Source organism: Magnolia sinica, chromosome 18, assembly GCF_029962835.1.
Source record: "Magnolia sinica isolate HGM2019 chromosome 18, MsV1, whole genome shotgun sequence".
NCBI lineage: Eukaryota > Viridiplantae > Streptophyta > Magnoliopsida > Magnoliales > Magnoliaceae > Magnolia > Magnolia sinica.
Window position 1 is genome coordinate 22012505 of NC_080590.1, and position 18121 is coordinate 22030625.

The 18121-nt window shown below is 38.8% G+C and overlaps 1 protein-coding gene and 1 non-coding gene across 2 annotated transcripts; one reads left to right on the forward strand and one right to left on the reverse strand.

Annotated features, from left to right (window-relative positions):
• Positions 1-625: 625 nt before the first annotated feature.
• Positions 626-697, reverse strand: TRNAC-GCA (transfer RNA cysteine (anticodon GCA)). The gene has a single exon. It is a non-coding gene; the product is annotated as a tRNA-Cys (tRNA).
• Positions 698-13432: 12735 nt separating this feature from the next.
• On the forward strand, positions 13433-14683 carry LOC131232730 (uncharacterized). The gene has a single exon (XM_058229181.1). It carries the CDS (start codon positions 13610-13612, stop codon positions 14060-14062), a length of 453 nt encoding a protein of 150 aa, XP_058085164.1. The 5' UTR covers positions 13433-13609; the 3' UTR covers positions 14063-14683.
• Positions 14684-18121: the final 3438 nt, after the last annotated feature.

The window sequence follows — 18121 nt, forward strand, 5'->3', positions numbered from 1 at the left end:
AAAAATGTTCTCAAGTAATCTGGTAAGCCAATATGAATATGATACTTACATGGTAATATACTCCTCGGAACCACTTATTAGTAATAGGTAATCAGGTACACAAATTTTAATTTCTACATCAAAATCCAATTTTCTTGGGTTGTATATATGGTGGTAATTGAGTAAATGGATAACCATTGCTAGTCCCATCTCCCCAAAATAAGGTTGGTTCATTGATAAGATTTTCCAGTGTCCATGAAACAAATCTATATGGCTAAAAACAACCTGTTAACGCAACCCACCTTGTGAATGAAAATAATAATAATAATAATCTCTAAGGTCTAGAAAAAAAAAAAAAAAACCATTGGATGGTTTGGATATTACAATTGCACGGTATGGAAAAGGTGACCCTAGAACATTCCTATGGGTTTAGTTAAACCTCTTGCTTGTGTTTGTACCTCAGCATGAAAAGAATTTTTCATAGCCAAAGAGGAAGGGTTGCATGTCAAATAACTCTTAAATAGGCTTTTTATAGCAAAAAGGGAAGGGTTGTAGGTCAAATAACCCTCAAAATAGGCTTTTTATAGCAAAGAGGGAAGGGTCAGGTAAAATAATTTCAATTCGTTGAAAAAACAAAAAAAAACCTAGGGCCCAACCGGGTTCGAACCGGTGACCTCTTGATCTGCAGTCAAATGCTCTACCACTGAGCTATGGACCCTTGGTTTTGATTGGTTGATCTTCTAATAGATATAATTAATAATTTCAAGAGTAATCTGAATCCAGCCAATCCACCATTATCGGCCATCGGAATCAAGTAATCACCTGATTTTTTTCTTTTGGAATGGCAAACTCAAGGTGGACCAATTGATAAAGGGATTAGATCTAACACGAACGTGCCACTTGATGAAGGGACTAGATCTAACACGAACGTGCCACTTGTGGAAGGAATATCCAACGGAGGTTGAAACTTCTGCTGCCAGGACGTGTGCTTTTAAGTATCATCGCTTTTCATTGACGGTTCAATCATCCTGACCATTCTCATGATGGACCCAAATCTGGACACACCACTCTCAAAATGCTCCTACCTATCCATACTTTGCATTTCCTTCTTAACCGTCTATTTGCATACCTCCGGTTAGGATTGCCCCATCAAGGAGATCTCTGAAGCATGGTCTGCCTCCGTGGCACTACGATATCAACCGTTTAGATCAACGGACAATGGACACACCTTTAAACAAAGGTTATAGATCACCCAACGATTGCATTCTTGTTTCGGGCCAGCTTTTGCGGACGAGATGAGTCAATCCACTCATGGCCCATCTGCATTTCATGGAATTTACTAAGCCAAGATCCTATAAAACCAAAGCAGTGTCTCTCCTACAGGCCCATGGAAAACATGCACATAAAGGTGAATTGGACGATTCTCCGTGATATTTGCCATATTTCATTTTGAACCACCATTTTGTATAGATGTAAAGATATGTACAAATATTTTTGAATATTTGTATTTGATTCTTTCCTATCACATAAGATCATATAAGTGTAATTATTTTGTATATAATCAGAAGTTATCTCCTCCATACGATATGAAGGATTTCAGCCATTGATCATTGTTTTGTTAAACATCTTTAACGTCAATCCTAACCGTCCAGATCACAGGGCTCTTAAGATAATCCAATTTAGTGTTAATTTCGGGCTACGCCGTTCTTTTATGGGGCCCGCTACTGAACGGGCTGGATTGCTGATCATGCCCCCCTCCCCTGACCTGCCCGGGGATGAGGATCTTAACCTTCAAACAGAACACATGATCCTAGCCGCTAGTTTCTTCCGTTGAACCTATTCTCAATCTAACCATCCATTGGAAGGTCACTATCCGTGCAGTAAGACCGTTCGTTTTGTGTGGTTTTCAAGTGCAATCCACCCACGAACAAAAGTCACTAGATGGACGATGTAGATCCACCATCGGACATGGTCCCGAGTCAATTACTGGACAAAATTCCAGAGGCACGAAGTCAAAGGTGCGTTCTGATGCAGACATGAGCATGGCTCGATCATTCCTCTTTAATCACGAGTCTTCCCATCCCACTCAAGGGTCAAGATGCGACAGTTGTAAAAATCTACTCCGAACATAGCATTTAATAGACGTTGGACTGCTAACCACCCACGCCTTTCTCTAGAGCCGCCTCATTATGGCTTAAAATGGAAATGGGGCCGGAGACATCCACGCGATGAAAGATTGGAAAGATGAATTTTGATAAATGTCCCAACGTGGCACACAGCTACAAGATCTAGACCGTCCGTGAATCAAGGCAAATGAATGCATCAGTTGCGGCACTCCCGTATGAATGCAATGGGCTTTTAGGAAAAATGTCACAAGCTGGCTATATTCAATTTACCCACGTTTTCCAATGACATATGGAATCCACCGAATCCCACGTGACCCACGTCTTGGATCTAACACACGTGTACCATCCTGATACGTGGGCCGCGATTCACCACCCCCACTTATCCACGCTCCATTCGCTTTAACAATACTGTTGACGGAAAGAGCCAAAGCAGAAAACATGAAAAACGGAAAGTAGAAAAGAGACATAACCATCCCTTTCAAAACCGAAGAAGCGATTACCTCATCCTTTCCACATTTTTTGCGCGAAGTTCTCTAGAACACGGCCCATGTACTCGATATCCACGCTCCATTACGCGTATCAAGATCCAACAAATCACAGCCGTTGGCTCTACAAATTGGATTTGTATGATTGCAGCCGTACCGTACACGGTTGGCAGCTGATATTACTAATTTTATATTAATTAAATGGGCAAAATTGTCATTACCATGTGAACTTCAAGGAATACATTGATATTACCTTTCCATTTCTTTTTATAAAAACAAATAAAACAACTATTGCAAGGTTTAATGTATAATCTTACCGGGAGGCACCCATATAGACCAGTGTCACCCAAGAACGATGCGACTACACTGGCCCAATTCTAGCCGTACATCAGGAAAGTCCCATTATAAAGGTTCCCTGGACAAAAAATCAGCCTGATACACTCATTAATATGTTCGCCAGACGGTTAGAAACTAATTTATTCGTCTTACAGACACTTCCCAACTTCTCCCCATGCATTTGATTAATAAACCGTAGCTTGGCTGATTGGTTGATGACGCAAGGTTGACTATATGAGGTCGAACACCGTCTTACTCAAGGATAGACTATTCCAAATTCATGGAGTTTATTTGGACTCAAGGGAAGAAATAGAAAATTTCAGAATCAAACTCCAACTCTCAAACTTTCTAAAATTTGTAACGTATTATACATAATAAAATTACTATTTATAGATAGTAGACATCATGGTTTTCGGCCAAAAAAATAAGTTTACAATTTGGTCTAATTATGTTATTCTCCTAAAATTTTTAAGCCCTTTTCAGGTTGGACACGACTCCTAAAGCACAACGGATAAGAGTTATGATCAAATTAAAACTAATTAAAAAGGATTTTTGGCTACTAATGTAATGGAATCTCGCAAATTAGGCGTGGGTAACTTGACGTAGTGGGGTTAGGTAGCTAAAGTAGCTTCAAAATCATATATGGTACATTGAATAATTCATTCTGATTTGCAAGATATGCTTATTTTAAAGTTCTGACGGTCATTATCACTTCCGCTTCTCACCGGGACTTCTCTAGTCATCTTGGACATGAAAGTATACACGACCTGCTCTATATCAGTTGACCGACCTTATCTTTTGGCAAGAACATTATCAGAGTTGGACCCACCCGATGGATGGTTTGGATCTTGATACATGGCTACATTGGTACATGTAGCAGCGCATAAATGGACTGCCTTATAGATTTGCATAGTTATTCATTTACTTATAATACACGTATCCATGTGAAACTCATTTTAGAGGGAATTATTTGATACTCGGGCATAGCATCACCTTGATACACAGGCATTCAAGAATTGTATATGTCTCATGTAACAACTCAAGCGAAACTGACTAAATTACGTAGCCTGTGGTAGTTAAGCAGCTGTCCCAAATTGGATTGGTTGAGCATTCTGACTCTGATTCATCAGCCCTTGTTTTTTGAATTGGACTGAAAAATTTTCATTTTAACCATACAATAAATGCCCACCAATCCAATGGTCAAATAATCAAGAAAGGTAATTATATATTAGTTCATAATGCTTTTAATCAGGCGCTGTTAATTTGGACAATCTAATTTGATTTACTTGCACACCAAGAATGCTATTTTTAAATAATTTCTCAATGCCATTGTACCGCTCATTGCACTCTTGCCAGAATATTGAAGGCAAGTCTTTTTCTAAATGGGGCCTAATGTTTGTGGCATTTGGACACACCACCGATCCCGGTGATGTGTTGCTTTGTGCCCCAAGTCTTACGCTGAAAGGATCCAGAATTCCTTTGACAGGAAGCTAGCTAAGCGGAGCCGCCACTATGTTTTGGAGAATTCATCTACCCATCCTTTTTGCCATATTATGTTAGGATGTGAGCTTATTTTGTAAATCCAAAACTTAAGTGAGCCACTCAACTGAAAAAGGTGTGTTGGGAAATTCTTACCATCGAAACTTCCTGACCCATATAGTTAATAAGGTCATTCTTACTGGGATTAATTGAAATATTAGCTTAATTCAAAACTTCAAATATTTCAATGTAGACATTCAATTCTCGTTGTTTTCAGTGGTGTGGCCACTTCGTTTTGAATATATATCATTTTTGGCCCAATTTTAAGGGATGAACGGGTTAGATTTCTCACCATCATCACTGTAGCTAGCCCCACTTAACTGCCATCCTAGGAAGATTGATGTAGAGCAGGTTGCGGACACTTTCATAACTAAGATGGACCAGAAAGGCTCGATCTGATGCGAAAGTCACTAAGATCGTCAAAACCTTAAAACAAGCATATCTCGCAAGCAGAAACGAGTTACTTGGCGTATCATATATGATTTTGGATAGGACGAGCTACTTTAGCCAACCAATCCGGAAATGCTAGTTGCCCACACCAAATTTCCATTTTTACTATTTTTAGTAAGTTTTAATTTGTTGGTAACACTTCATCCATTAGGCTTTAGGAGTTGTGTCCAAGGTGGAGGTATATTGAAAACTTAGGAGAATAACTTTGTTAAGCCATATAAGTCACTTACTAATAAATAGTGAAATAGTAAGTTATGAATCTTTGGGAGTATAAGTTAGAGTATAATTCAAGTTTTTGGCATCACTATTTAAAGGGTTATAAATTTGTTTTTATTATTCATCAATTAAATTACAAATTTTACAGAATTTATTTTTATTTTATTTCATTTTTTTTCCTCGTGGATTTCTAAAGTATGTGTGAGGAGTCTGGCGATGCTCTAAGGAAAAGGGTGATCGCCCTCGTCACATTCATCCCTGCGTCAAAGATCAGCTTAGCAACCTGTATCCCACTAAAAGGGTTGTGTGTGGGGCCTACTGTGATGTTTGTGACATCTAATCTGTTCAGGACGATTGAACCACCCTGAAAGTTGGATGCCACAAAATGAAAGGCATGGATATCCAACCATTACATTGGCTAACATATGAATTTTGAGGTTTTTGGGTTGTGTCAAAAGTCTTCATGGTGTGGCCCGCTGAATGATTTTTTAGGCTTCATTTTAGGGCATTCTATCTTCATCTTGTGTCTCTCTTATTGTGCAGATTTGATGGTATACATACAACAAGGTGGGCCTCGAAAAGGGAAATAGGTTATAAGCAGGTAAATGACATGGTGGATGACGTTTTAAGGACAACCTTCTGGAGGAACCGCCGAACTGGTCTCCTCTTTCAAACATTTATTCGTGAAGTGGCCCACGTTATAATTAAAGTACAACCCTCAGCTCCTATCCCACCCATGTCTCCACATGCATTGGTGTGCCAGATCTCCTTCAAAACTCCTATCATAAACTCCGACTGAAATGGCCGACACTGAGGCCCACCACATTCAGCAACTCGGTGGCCCATGGTGGCGTTTGAATGGCCCCTCGCAAGATATTTCAAGCGCTGAAGATATTTATTTATTTATTTATTTATTTATAATTATCAAAGTGCAATACACTTGTTTTTGTGTAGGAGTAAAGGTTATTCCCATGCATACGGTTTGCTGACGTGGAGAAACTTTTCTACGTGTGGCCCCTTTCTCCGTGATCCAATTTCCCACCGTGGATTAGGATCTTGAATCTGGGAGATTTTTGGAAATTCCGCATCATGATGGAACACATCAGACCAACGGTTTGGATTACCGAAGCCATGGTCAGATTTAAGGTGGAAGCGGATTGGCTGGTGTACCGCACACCACCAACCTAGCTGTACGTGTCGTGCGAAGACGAACGCTGACGCTCCCGAGCTACGAACCGTTCAAAGGAGATCAAAGTTACATGGCCATACAATGATAATGTATTTTTCATATCTAGACCGTTCATACATTTGGGGAGATCATTTTAGTTCTTATTCCAAATATGAGTAATTTTCAAGTTGCAAGTGGATCACACCACAAATAGCAGTGTGGAAAATGATTCTTATCGCTGAAACATTCGTAGGGCCCACCGTAATGTTTACTTTCCATCCAATCTGTTCATAAGGTCACAAAGACCTGAATGAAGAGAAAAAACAAATATCATATTGATCCAAAATTTCTGTGACCCCAAAAGGGTTTCAATGGCAGGTGTTCAATCCCAGCTGCTTTTTACAGTGTGGTCCACTTGATTTTTGGATATGAAGTATTTTTCTGTTTAAACCTTAAGACAATCTCACCAAGTGGGCGGACGGTTTAGATATAAGTCATACCTCATGATGGGATCCATAGAACTTGGTGACGTCAACACACAGTCACATCGGTGGTGTGTGGTACACCAGCCAATCCGCTTCCATGTAAGGTATGCTGCATATCGACGAGCAAGTGGTTTGCTGACGCGCAGGACATGTGGAGCCCATTTATAGAGATGAAACTGTTTCTCTGATGGGCCCTTCCTTTGGGTGGAGGTTGCGCTACAAATCTGGAAGACTTACTGGCAGGCCCGGCATTGTCCATCCGATCAACGGTTCATATCACCAAACCATGAGTCCGCATACATGGAGCATTAGCAGACGGCGCCACTGATTCCTCTTTTTGGATGTTAGAAGTGTTTAAAAACGGGGAGTGGATTAGGTGTTACCATACAACACATTCAGCAAGGTGGGGCCCACACGGTAATGGGTAACACCTAACCCGCTCCCTTTTAAAAACTGGGTGAATCCACTTGGGGATTGGCTAATCCAAATGGGACCGGCATAATTCGCGGTTAGATCACCACAAAACTCGGCCTGCATGGAAATGCTCACTGTCGAACCCTTCCTTGGGCCTACTACGATGTTTGTATGCCATCCCACCCGTTCACAAGTTGACCCACACCCTGATGAAGGGAAAACACAACATGTGGCTGATCCAAAACATTTGTGGTCCCAAGAAGGTTTCAACGGTGGGTGTTTACCTAACATTGTTTATTGTGGTGTGTCCTGACATGGTATGTCGCAACTGATGCATGAAGGAACGCATTTGCATACTGAGTAAACTATGTGGAGCCCATCGTGATATACGTATCTTATCTATGCTGTCCATTCATTTTTCTAGCTCATTTTATGGCATGAGACCAAAATTGAAGTATATCCAAGTGTCAAATGGACCACACCACAGGAAAAATTGTGAATTGAACACCCACCATTGAAAACTTCTTAAGGGCCACAGAAGCTTTGGATCAGTATGATATTGGGTTTTATATTTATCCTTGTGTGACCTTATGAACAGGTTGGATGAAAAATAAACATCACGGTGGCCCCTAGGAAGGTTTCAATGGTGGATGTCATTATTCCCACTGTTTCCCGTGGTGTGGTCCACTTGACCTCTAGATATGCTTCAATTTTGGAATCGTACACGAAAATGAGATGAAAAAAAGGATGGTCGGCGTGGATTAAACACAAACACACACACACCACGCGTTGGCCCCACACAGTTTACTCAATATGCTTATAGCATCCTGAGTTACTCAGTACACAATCCTCGTTATGGTTGAAATGAACGTAACACGTACATCAAGGTAGGCGACAGTATAACCCGGGTATAGGAAAATTGCGTTTGGAATCAAGTCACCCTATACAACGGATACTTTACAAGTGTACATGATCCTAACCGTTCATCTGTTGGTCGGCACTACCTGACCAAGAAAATGGGAGATCGTAACCGACCAGAGGACTTCTGCTTAAACTGAAACGGGTCGGCCGGCCATTGCCTTCGTTAGAGCAGCTTCCAAGTCAAGCTGCTTTCGGTTATCGAAGGAAAGATATGTGAGATTTCTTTTTCTTTTTAAAACAACGTGACGAGGAATTACAGACTAGTTTAAGCTCCAATATGCTCTACCTCATTATAAAAATCGGTAAAAATAGATACGCTATGCTTTTACCTAACAAAACAATCTTCTTTTCAGTTAAAAATATATATATATATATATATATATATATATATATATATATATATATATATATATTGCGAAAAGGGAGTCATCTGAGGGACATGTGTCCCGTGTCCAGCATTTGGGACCATCCATTCAACAAGACAAAGTTTGGATGGGCCATACCCAAAACCAACTGGAAAAATTCTAGCCGACAATTGGCAACTTACTAACGGGTATCTATTTGGCGAGTCAGTTTAAGAAATCAGACACTTGACTCATTTGAAATCTTGGCGAGTTGAGTCGTTAGACAACGATCCAAAATTAGTGGGCTTTGTGGGGGTCCTCCGTGTCCACTGTCTATCTGTTTTTCATATTATTTTAGGGTATCAGCCCCCCAAAAAAAAATAAAAATAAAAATAAAAATAAAGCTAAATTTCAAGTAGACCATGCCACATGAAGCAGCTGTGAAGATGACACCCACCATTGAGACCTTCTTTGAGCCGCTGTGAAATTTATTTGACATCCAACCTGTTCATAAGGTCATATGGACTTGATTGAAGGGAAAACACAAATATCAGCTTGAATCAATCTTCGAGTCAAGTCAACTGAGCTGGACATGAGTCGAGTTGAGTTCTCAGGTTTTTGAAGTTTGGATAGGACGACTATAACTTTGGCTGATTGAATTTTTGAGGCTACGGTGAAGAGGAGATTGCATCCTGCACTGGCCTGGACCATAATCCGTCCAAGGCAGGGCTTTGTGGATCTCACCATGATGTATGGGTTTTAATATCCATGCCGTCCACTCTTGATTTTTTTTTCACATTATTTTAGCATTGAAGTCCAAAATTAGGTAGAACGATCCAAGGCTCAAGTGGACCACACAGTGGGGATTTAACTCCCACCATTAAAAACTTCTTGAAAGCTGCATAAGTTTTGGATCAAGTTGATATTTGTGATATCCCTTCGTCTGGGTCCCTGTCACCTTATGAACAGGTCGGATGGCAAGACCCTAGTTAGGTTTCAATGGTGGCCGTTTTTATTATGGCTGCTTCCTTTTTTGTAGTCCACTCAAGCTTTGGATCTACTTTACTTTTGGCCTCATACCCTAAAATGATATGGAAAAGTAAATGGACAAAGAATAAAATCTATACATTACAGTGGGCACCCCATGAAGGGCAGGACGCTGACCATGGACATCCTGGCTCAGCAGTTCAAAAAAAAAAAACTGCCTTAATCAGATAGTTGTCAAATCTCCAATAGCATAAGTGGGGCCCACTTTTACTTTGGACTATCTTGACAAAATACATTCCGCACTCAAATTCTTAGAAGGGCTGAACCAACAACGACCACTTCACCTAATGTCTAACTAAAACCATTGTAGCACTTTGGCGAGTCGAACCTGACGTGACCCAGGAGACCTATACCTAAAAGTCATTATCAGGACCTAATGCCCCATGTACATTTATACAATCCATGACTACCCAACAAGATGGGCAGTTTTAAATGCCATGATGATTTTTATTTCCATTTACAATTAAAAAAACAGATGAATATTACCTCCTACAATAATCACATATAATAAACCAAACCACTAGTGGTGGCTTACGTCTTCTTGACATCCACTTGCCATCACCATCTCTTTTAATTCCCCTTATAAATTTAGGAGAAATGCCATTACAACATTAATAGCCAACCACCGTGGTCCCTATATAACGGTGACGGCCCTTATGCAATTTAAAAAAAAAAATATGGCGAAATGAGAAAATGAAAAACAAACAGTTTAGCGAAAATAATAGTGGTTCATACACGGTGTTATGATTATCAACTATCTAATGCTTTTAAGAAATGGTCTTTTGAACATAAGGGTCAGCTGGTTTCTTTATAAGTCTCCGCGGAATAAGATTGACTTGCAAGGGTTGTGCATGGCCCACCGTGGTATGTATATGACATTCAATTAGTCCAACAAGGTCATCCCATCATGAAAGCTAGAATTCCAAAAAATGAAGTTGATCCAACTATTAAAGTGAGCCACCTTGTGAATTTGAAAATTTTCCCATTATATCATATGGTGTGGTCTACTTAATGATTAGGCCTAATTTTTAGGCCATTCTAAGGACCTGTTGGATTTTCTAAGGGAAATGTAATTACATTGTAAATATCGTAATGATTATTTCCATAGGTGTTTATCGCATTGTTTTCTAGGATTGATTTGATTATTACTTTTTTTCACGCTAATATCGAGGATATTGTTAAATATTTGTGGGGTCCACCATAATGTATGTGGATTATCCATATTGTCCATCCGTTATGCCAACTGAATTTAGGACATGAACTAAAAAATGAGTCAGATTTAAATTTCAAGTGGACCACATCACATGAAAAAGGTAATCAAACACACACCGTTAAAAACTTCTTAGGGCCACTGTTTACTTTAGTGTGGGCCACTTCAATGTTAGATCTGTCTCATTTTTCGGCTCATGCCTCAAAATGTCATAGTAAAGCAGATGGACGACGCGGATATGTCATATACATCATGGTGGGGCCTACAAATTTAAGTTAATCCTTTTGGGCATTTTCCAAATCAAAAATACCTACCTACCTATTTTCAAATAAAGTGAAATTGTAATAAGCTAGTATTTACTGCACATTTACAATGAATTTGTAAGATCAAAAGGCCCTAATATACAAGCAACTAATTGACAAGGTGAATAGCCTTTTACAAGTATATTTACAAACTCATCCATTATTTCAATTATGTTAGGAAAATGTGCCATCATTACAATTTTACACTATCAAATTAAATGTGTATGTAAAAGACAATGGCATATTATTATTTTATAACTACCAAATTAAATATGTGCGTTTAGAAAATAGATAAAGAAAATTATAACCAATATATTTTTTTTTTAAAGAAAAATTTTGGGTCCCTATTCATGGCAGAGTGCCAGACTCTGTTCACTTCAATACTGAGGTCATCGGTTAAGTGCTGTATGATGATTTTGAATCCAAGTAACGACATTAAAATATTTTAATAATGACATTAAAATAATGAAAAATATTATCATTATCAACAGTCAGATGCAAATATTGGTATGAGATAATTTATAATCATTGCTTCCTTTTTTTTTTTCGAGTTAGCTTGTTAGTACACACCCATGTCACCCCCACTAGGGATCGATACCAAGACCTCTTATTTCCATACTTTATTGTGATAAATGTTGAAACCATCAGGCCTAAACTTATTTACATGGGTTTTCTGTTAAGGAGGAATGTTTGCACTGTGGGCCATGCAAGTTAGGATCCACTGGATTAACGGCCGTGATCATCAAATTAAACAGAGTCTTATGTACACGAGAGACCCCACAAGTTTCGATTTCCATTTGAGCCCCCTGCAGACTACCAAACTAATCCTCCATCCAAATGTAGAAAAATTAAAATTAAAACAGCAGATAGGAATGAAGACGAACCAAATAGGCCACCCCATCTTCGCGTAGTACGTTCTGCTTTTGAATTTGGACAAGTGGGGCCCATTTTCAGTAATATAGACAACTGGTTATTGCGCCCCATTTTGGATGGGACATGCCCCTAACATCTCCTCGATAGAACAATCACAGCCTTTCAATATAATGCCTCCAAATAGAAATTTCAGAAGAGAAACATTGCAACGGTCCACATGCTACTAAAGAAAGCCTAAACATTTGCTGCCATGATCATCCAATATGGAATATTTTAGGTGCATGGTTCATCTACTATGGAAGTCAGCAAAACAATGGTATGGATTACCAATCCGTGGGCCCTACTTATCATAATTTAAACTCGAATAGATCAAGCAAATACGCACGTCGCATATCATATAACCCAACTCATCAAGAATGACGCGGTAGACTCCTGTGTCAGTTTTGCAACATTGGTGGTGACCATTCAATCGTTAACATGAGCAGCGTTTTACGGCTATCCAGACCGTCCAAATCGTAGACCAACTATGGATGGGCATAACCTAAAAACTACACCAAGAAAATAATATTAACCATCTAAAATTTCCATTTGAATTTGGAATACTCTCTATTTTACTTTTAACCATCCAATTAATATCTGTCAGATGGATGGTTAATATTAAACGAGTCAGTTATTTGCTCCATCTAACAGGAAGTATGGTTAGGATTGCTTGATCAGTGACATTTCAGACCATGCTGCATCCACAATGGACCCAAATTCGGATGGTAAAGATGAGTCACCTCCATTTAAAAATGGTGCCAAACTAGTAAAAATGTCTATGACCGCAGTGAGAAATGATCCCATTCCTTTACCATATGCTCAATAATGCGTGGGGCCAACCGAGATGTGATAGTTCCATCCAAACCGTCAATTAATTTCTCATCCCCATTTAAGTTTAAGATCACAAAATCTATCCTGATTCATAACAAATTTGGGCCATACCAAAGAGAACAATGGGAGACATTGCAGGGGTGACTCCCACCATAGAAACTTCCACATTCAATGTGGAGTCTGCCATATCGTTCATATTCCATCCTGCCCATTCATCAAGTTCAACCCACCAGAATGAATGGTCGAGTAATAAAAATCAGGCCATTACAAAATACAGTTGCGCTACAGAACATGAATATATAGCTTCTAGGCATTATTGTACGTAGGTTCCTTCTGTACGTCCCATATTTGCTCTGGATCAAAACAATTCTTGGTATGTTCGGTGAACATACAAACTTGCACCAGATGCATGGTTTAGATTCTATAAAAACATCACACTTATGGACTCCACAATGCTAGAACGTATGGTAATCACCATACGCCTGAACCCATGTGAAAGATAGACGTAGCCAAAGCGCCACAATCCACTAACCGACCTTGCAGCATGCGTGTTGACAACTTCTCCCAACTCCTACCTTTTATTTCACCCCTTCAAAATCTCACACCCTCCCATCATAGCTTCTCCAATTCTCACCCCTTGTTATTCCTGAAACGTGTAAAAAGATATTCCCATCCTTTTAGAACGTTACTTTCAAATATTCCCATATATTTCTTTTTCAAACTACTTCACATGCTTACCATCCCCCCCAACTTCCCTTCTTTATTAAAACCATAACTCCCTCCTTTTCTTTTTCTCTCATTCAAGCCTCCAAAACTCTCCTTCTTCTTCTCTCTTTCACCAGCCATGGGCAATTGCTTCATTCTTCTAAGGCCCACCATACCAAAAGGCCACGATCACATCCTCCGTGTCATGAAAACCGACGAAAAGATCCTAGAGTACAGAGTCCCAATCCTCGTCAAGGATCTTCTCTTGAATTTCGACGGCTACCAGATCGGTATCTCAAGAAAATCCACCCAATATCTCCCACTCGACTACGAACTGCGGCTTGGGCAGATGTACTATCTTCTCCCATCAGTCGACGACGAACAGAAATCACTTCCTACGGACGATGTTTGCTCGGGTGGTTCTAAACGGATCAAGGTGATTATTACAAAGCAACAGCTTCAAGAGCTGCTGTCGAAGAAGGTGTCGTTGGAAGATGTCCTTTCAGATTTTCAGAGAGGAGACAGCGTCGACTCGATGGAGAGCTGGCGGCCTAAGCTAGAGACCATACCGGAAGGGAATGAATATAGTTAGTTGAAGGTAGACGACCCGACCCGCTTTGTTCTTCTTCATCTAACCGTGAAATTTTAGTACTCAGTATAGGGAGGGTAGAAGAGAATACACAGACAGTGAATATAAACAGCATCAAAAGATTATACCAATGATTAGCCATAGAGATGTTTCGTTATGGTTGTAGTGTCAGATACAGTTATAATCGACAGAGAGAAAGACAACGATTATCAATGAAGAAATTTCTCTGTGTATATGGAATGCATTTCATGCTGTATTGTAGAGAATACTCTCTGTTTTCAAAACCATTTCCATTTAGAGAGAATTTACATTGCATAAACAAGGAAATTAGAAAACCCCCAGAGAGAGATTTGTATTTAAAAATGAAAGATATAAAAGGCGTTCTCGTTTTCGAAATAACGCGTTGCACGAATTGGTATTTTGTGAAGCATCTAACGTAATTATTAGTGTTGCTCATATATTTAGATGTTCTATGGCATGTTTGGATGCTCGATTGAATCGAATCTCAATGGAATCAATTCCATAAAGAGGTAATTTGGTGAGATCATTTAATTTATAATGACGATCCCTGTGTTTCAAGTTTGGACTTTTGAGTTTAGATGAAGGTGGTGGTAGTTGTTGGGACGAGTCTGGCTTGCTCTTTTTTGAAGTGGTTGATTACATTCATTTCAATCAAGCATCCAAACTCACCCCAACTCTGCTTTTTTAATTTAATTTTATTTTATTTTATTTTTAAATTTAATTAATTAATTAATTAATTTATAAATGCCCGAAATGAATTGAATTGAACCAATTTAATCAAGGCTCCTCTGCAAGACGGGCGCTGATTGGGTAATACCCCATCAGGACCTGGCTAGAGACTGACGGTCCTGTAAGGGGCTCCGGGGGCCACCGTGATTTATATAATTTATCCATCTGCCCATTCATTTTGAAGGATCATTTTAGAGAACGAGCACAGAAAGGTGGCAAATCAAAGGCTCAAGTGGACCACATTATAAGAATAAGTGGGGTTTGTAAACTTACTGTAGAAAATTTATAGGGGGCTACAAGTTTTCGATCAAGCTGATATTTTTATTTTCCCTTCATCCGGGTCTACTTGATCTTATGAATAGGTTGGATGGTAAATAAACATCAAGCCGAGCTTAGGAAGTTTTCAATAATAAGAGTTAATCCCTACTGCCTGTGGTGTGGCCTACTTGATACTTCGGTGTGCCTCCTTTTTGTTTTCGCTCTAAGATGATTTTTCAAATTAAATGGACGGCATGGATAAAATATATACATCACGGTGGCCACCTGGAGCCCTTGAAACGACCGTCCCTCTCTAACTAGGTGGTGGTGGGGAAGTGCCCAATCCGCCTCCCTACAAGACCTGGAACAATACGCTTATTTATTTATTTATTATTATTATTTTTTTACACACACACACCCCCACACACTCTCACTGGTGGAATTTCACCACCTATGGATATGGATACTCGAACCCTTGACGGGCGTTGGAACTCCTGAGAGTCTACTACCCGAGCAAGCGTAAGGAGCCACCTGGAACAATATGCTTATTACAGCAGCGTTGCGTGTGCAACCCACTGCTGGTTTTATTTATTTATTTATTTGTATATTTTGATTGCAATCAAACAGGTCAACATGGTCAACCCACTACCAAAGGACACCAAAAAATAAATAAATCAGGTTGATCAACAATTGATTTTAGAGGTTTTTGAATGGTGGTCCAGGTTTTTCTATGGTGTGGCAGGTCCGACCAGATGTGTCTGGCCCACCGTGATGTATTTGTTTATCCATGTTGTTCATCCCTTTTTCTCATGGGCTAAAAATTAGGAAAATCCAATGCTCTAAATGCAAGAGTAATACGTGGTGTGGTCCAATAGAGCATTGGATCTGGCTCATTTTTCTTTTAACGTGAGATGAGAGAAGGGATGGACAGCGTGGTTAAACAGATGCATCGCGGTGGGCCCCATACAGGTATGGTCGGACATAATCAGCTTCTGGCTTGCTTAATGCTAGGATTATGGGGCGCATGCTACACAGTTTGTCATAGTGGGATTTCACCACCTACGGATACTCAACCCTTGACCGGGTGTTGTAACTCTTTAGAGTCTACCACCAGAGCAAGAGTAAGGATCCTGCACATGCATGGTTAGAGTGGTATACACATGGCTTGGTGTGATATGAATATACCGTCCAACACCTCAGATTTCTGATTAGCTAAAAATCAGTCTTTTTTAATCATCGAGTGAACTTTCATGCCTAAAAATTTGGTACTTGATTTGGCTACGCCCGAACTTGAATTCTAGAATGGTGGATTGTATTTAAACAAATATACATAATAACCCATAAAATTTTTATATATTTTCAAGACAATCCAAATAACTAATTAAAAGGAAAATAATCGTTCTCATTATATAAACGTCCACAAATCAATCTTTGAATCTTGAAATACACTGATATAAAAAAATAACAATAATTAACAAAATACATTGAAATTCAGCTAGTACTAAAATACGCAAAAAGGAAAGTATACAATCTTGCCCAACTGACTATTTGTATACAAACCCTACTAAACAATCTAAGCAGGTGTGAGTGTGACGGCTTGTATTGTCGTATCATTTTTAAAATTAAAATTTTTACATTAGAATATAACAAAGAATATACAATGAGAGGTCACTTTGTACTTAATAGTATTACAAGCCTGTAATGGCTTCGCACCTAGGGCCACAACTCACGTTAGTCCCATACCTAATACGTGGAGTGATTTCAAGATAATTGACTCTTGATTAAAAATAATCCCATATTTATTGGGAATCACGACTTACGATTGTGTGCACCAAAATTATTTTTACGCATCCACAACTTAAATATAAGAGAACATTAACACTTTAATAATAATAATTGAAATTCTAATAACGAAGTCAAATAAATAAAATAACGTTCGATCCATTTTTTGACTTTACTAGGGCAGAGTACCTGTGTACCCATTTTAGAGATTAACTCAAGGCAGAGAAGCATGCATCCATTTTGAATTTCCTAGGGCAAGGCACCGTGCATTAAATATTTGGAAGTTCGGGTAGAACACCCACTTGTAGAATTCCCTTAGTCTTAGATAAAGAAAATATGACTTATATCCTTGAACACGAGCCATGGATTTAATATTTAAATACGACATTATCGTGGAACATGGGCAAAGGATCGAATGTCCACAATACCAAAATTCAAAATGCGGTACAAAATAATTATCCTTTTAAAAATAACTTCGAGTAGAGCACTTATAACAGAATAATACAGTGATCCTTTTAAGGTAGAGTAACCATAACACATGATCATTTCAAGATAGAACACCAGTAATTTAAACAAGTAGAAAAAATTAAATCATTTCTTCTTGTAATAATAACTCTAATAAGGGAATTCAGTATATAATACACACACAAATAAATAAAGTCCATCATCAATAAGTAACGATAATCAAATTGATTTGATTTATCACGCATAACAATTAATTAAATAATTTAAATCCACAATATACAATGCATAATAAAATGAAATTCGAACTATATTAACATAGGGTTTTCAACCAAGAAGATCACTTACCTGATTTAGTCACTAATGACTGATGAAGGATTTTCTCTAATGCAGCTGATCTAAAACACATGGAACGTTTGCTGACTTGGATTTGGCGAAAAAAACCCGACTTCAGTGTGTAGAATGCAAATTGATATGGTTAGTGAGTTATCAACTCGGTTAACAAAAATTTCCCTTAGTTTGAAAGACGATTTCCAAATATGGTATAATCAGGGATATATTCAAAGAGCTATCTTAAGAAGAAGAAGAAGAAGAAAAAAAAAACTAAAAAAAGAGTTGATTCGTTGAGTTAACTCAGTGAGTTGGCACAATAGGGAATCAGTTTAAAGGTGCATAAATGTAAGATTTAAGCCAGTTTTAACTATTTGGAAAATGACTCACCTTGAAATATGCTACAGAAAGTTTGGTGGGTGATTTGAGATCAACTAACTCAAAGAACGGTGGTGACTTGATGGAGAATCGACGTCTAAA

Excerpts from the sequence above, each read along its gene's own strand:
- LOC131232730 (XM_058229181.1), top strand. The coding sequence starts at position 13,610 with ATGGGCAATTGCTTCATTCTTCTAAGGCCCACCATACCAAAAGGCCAC.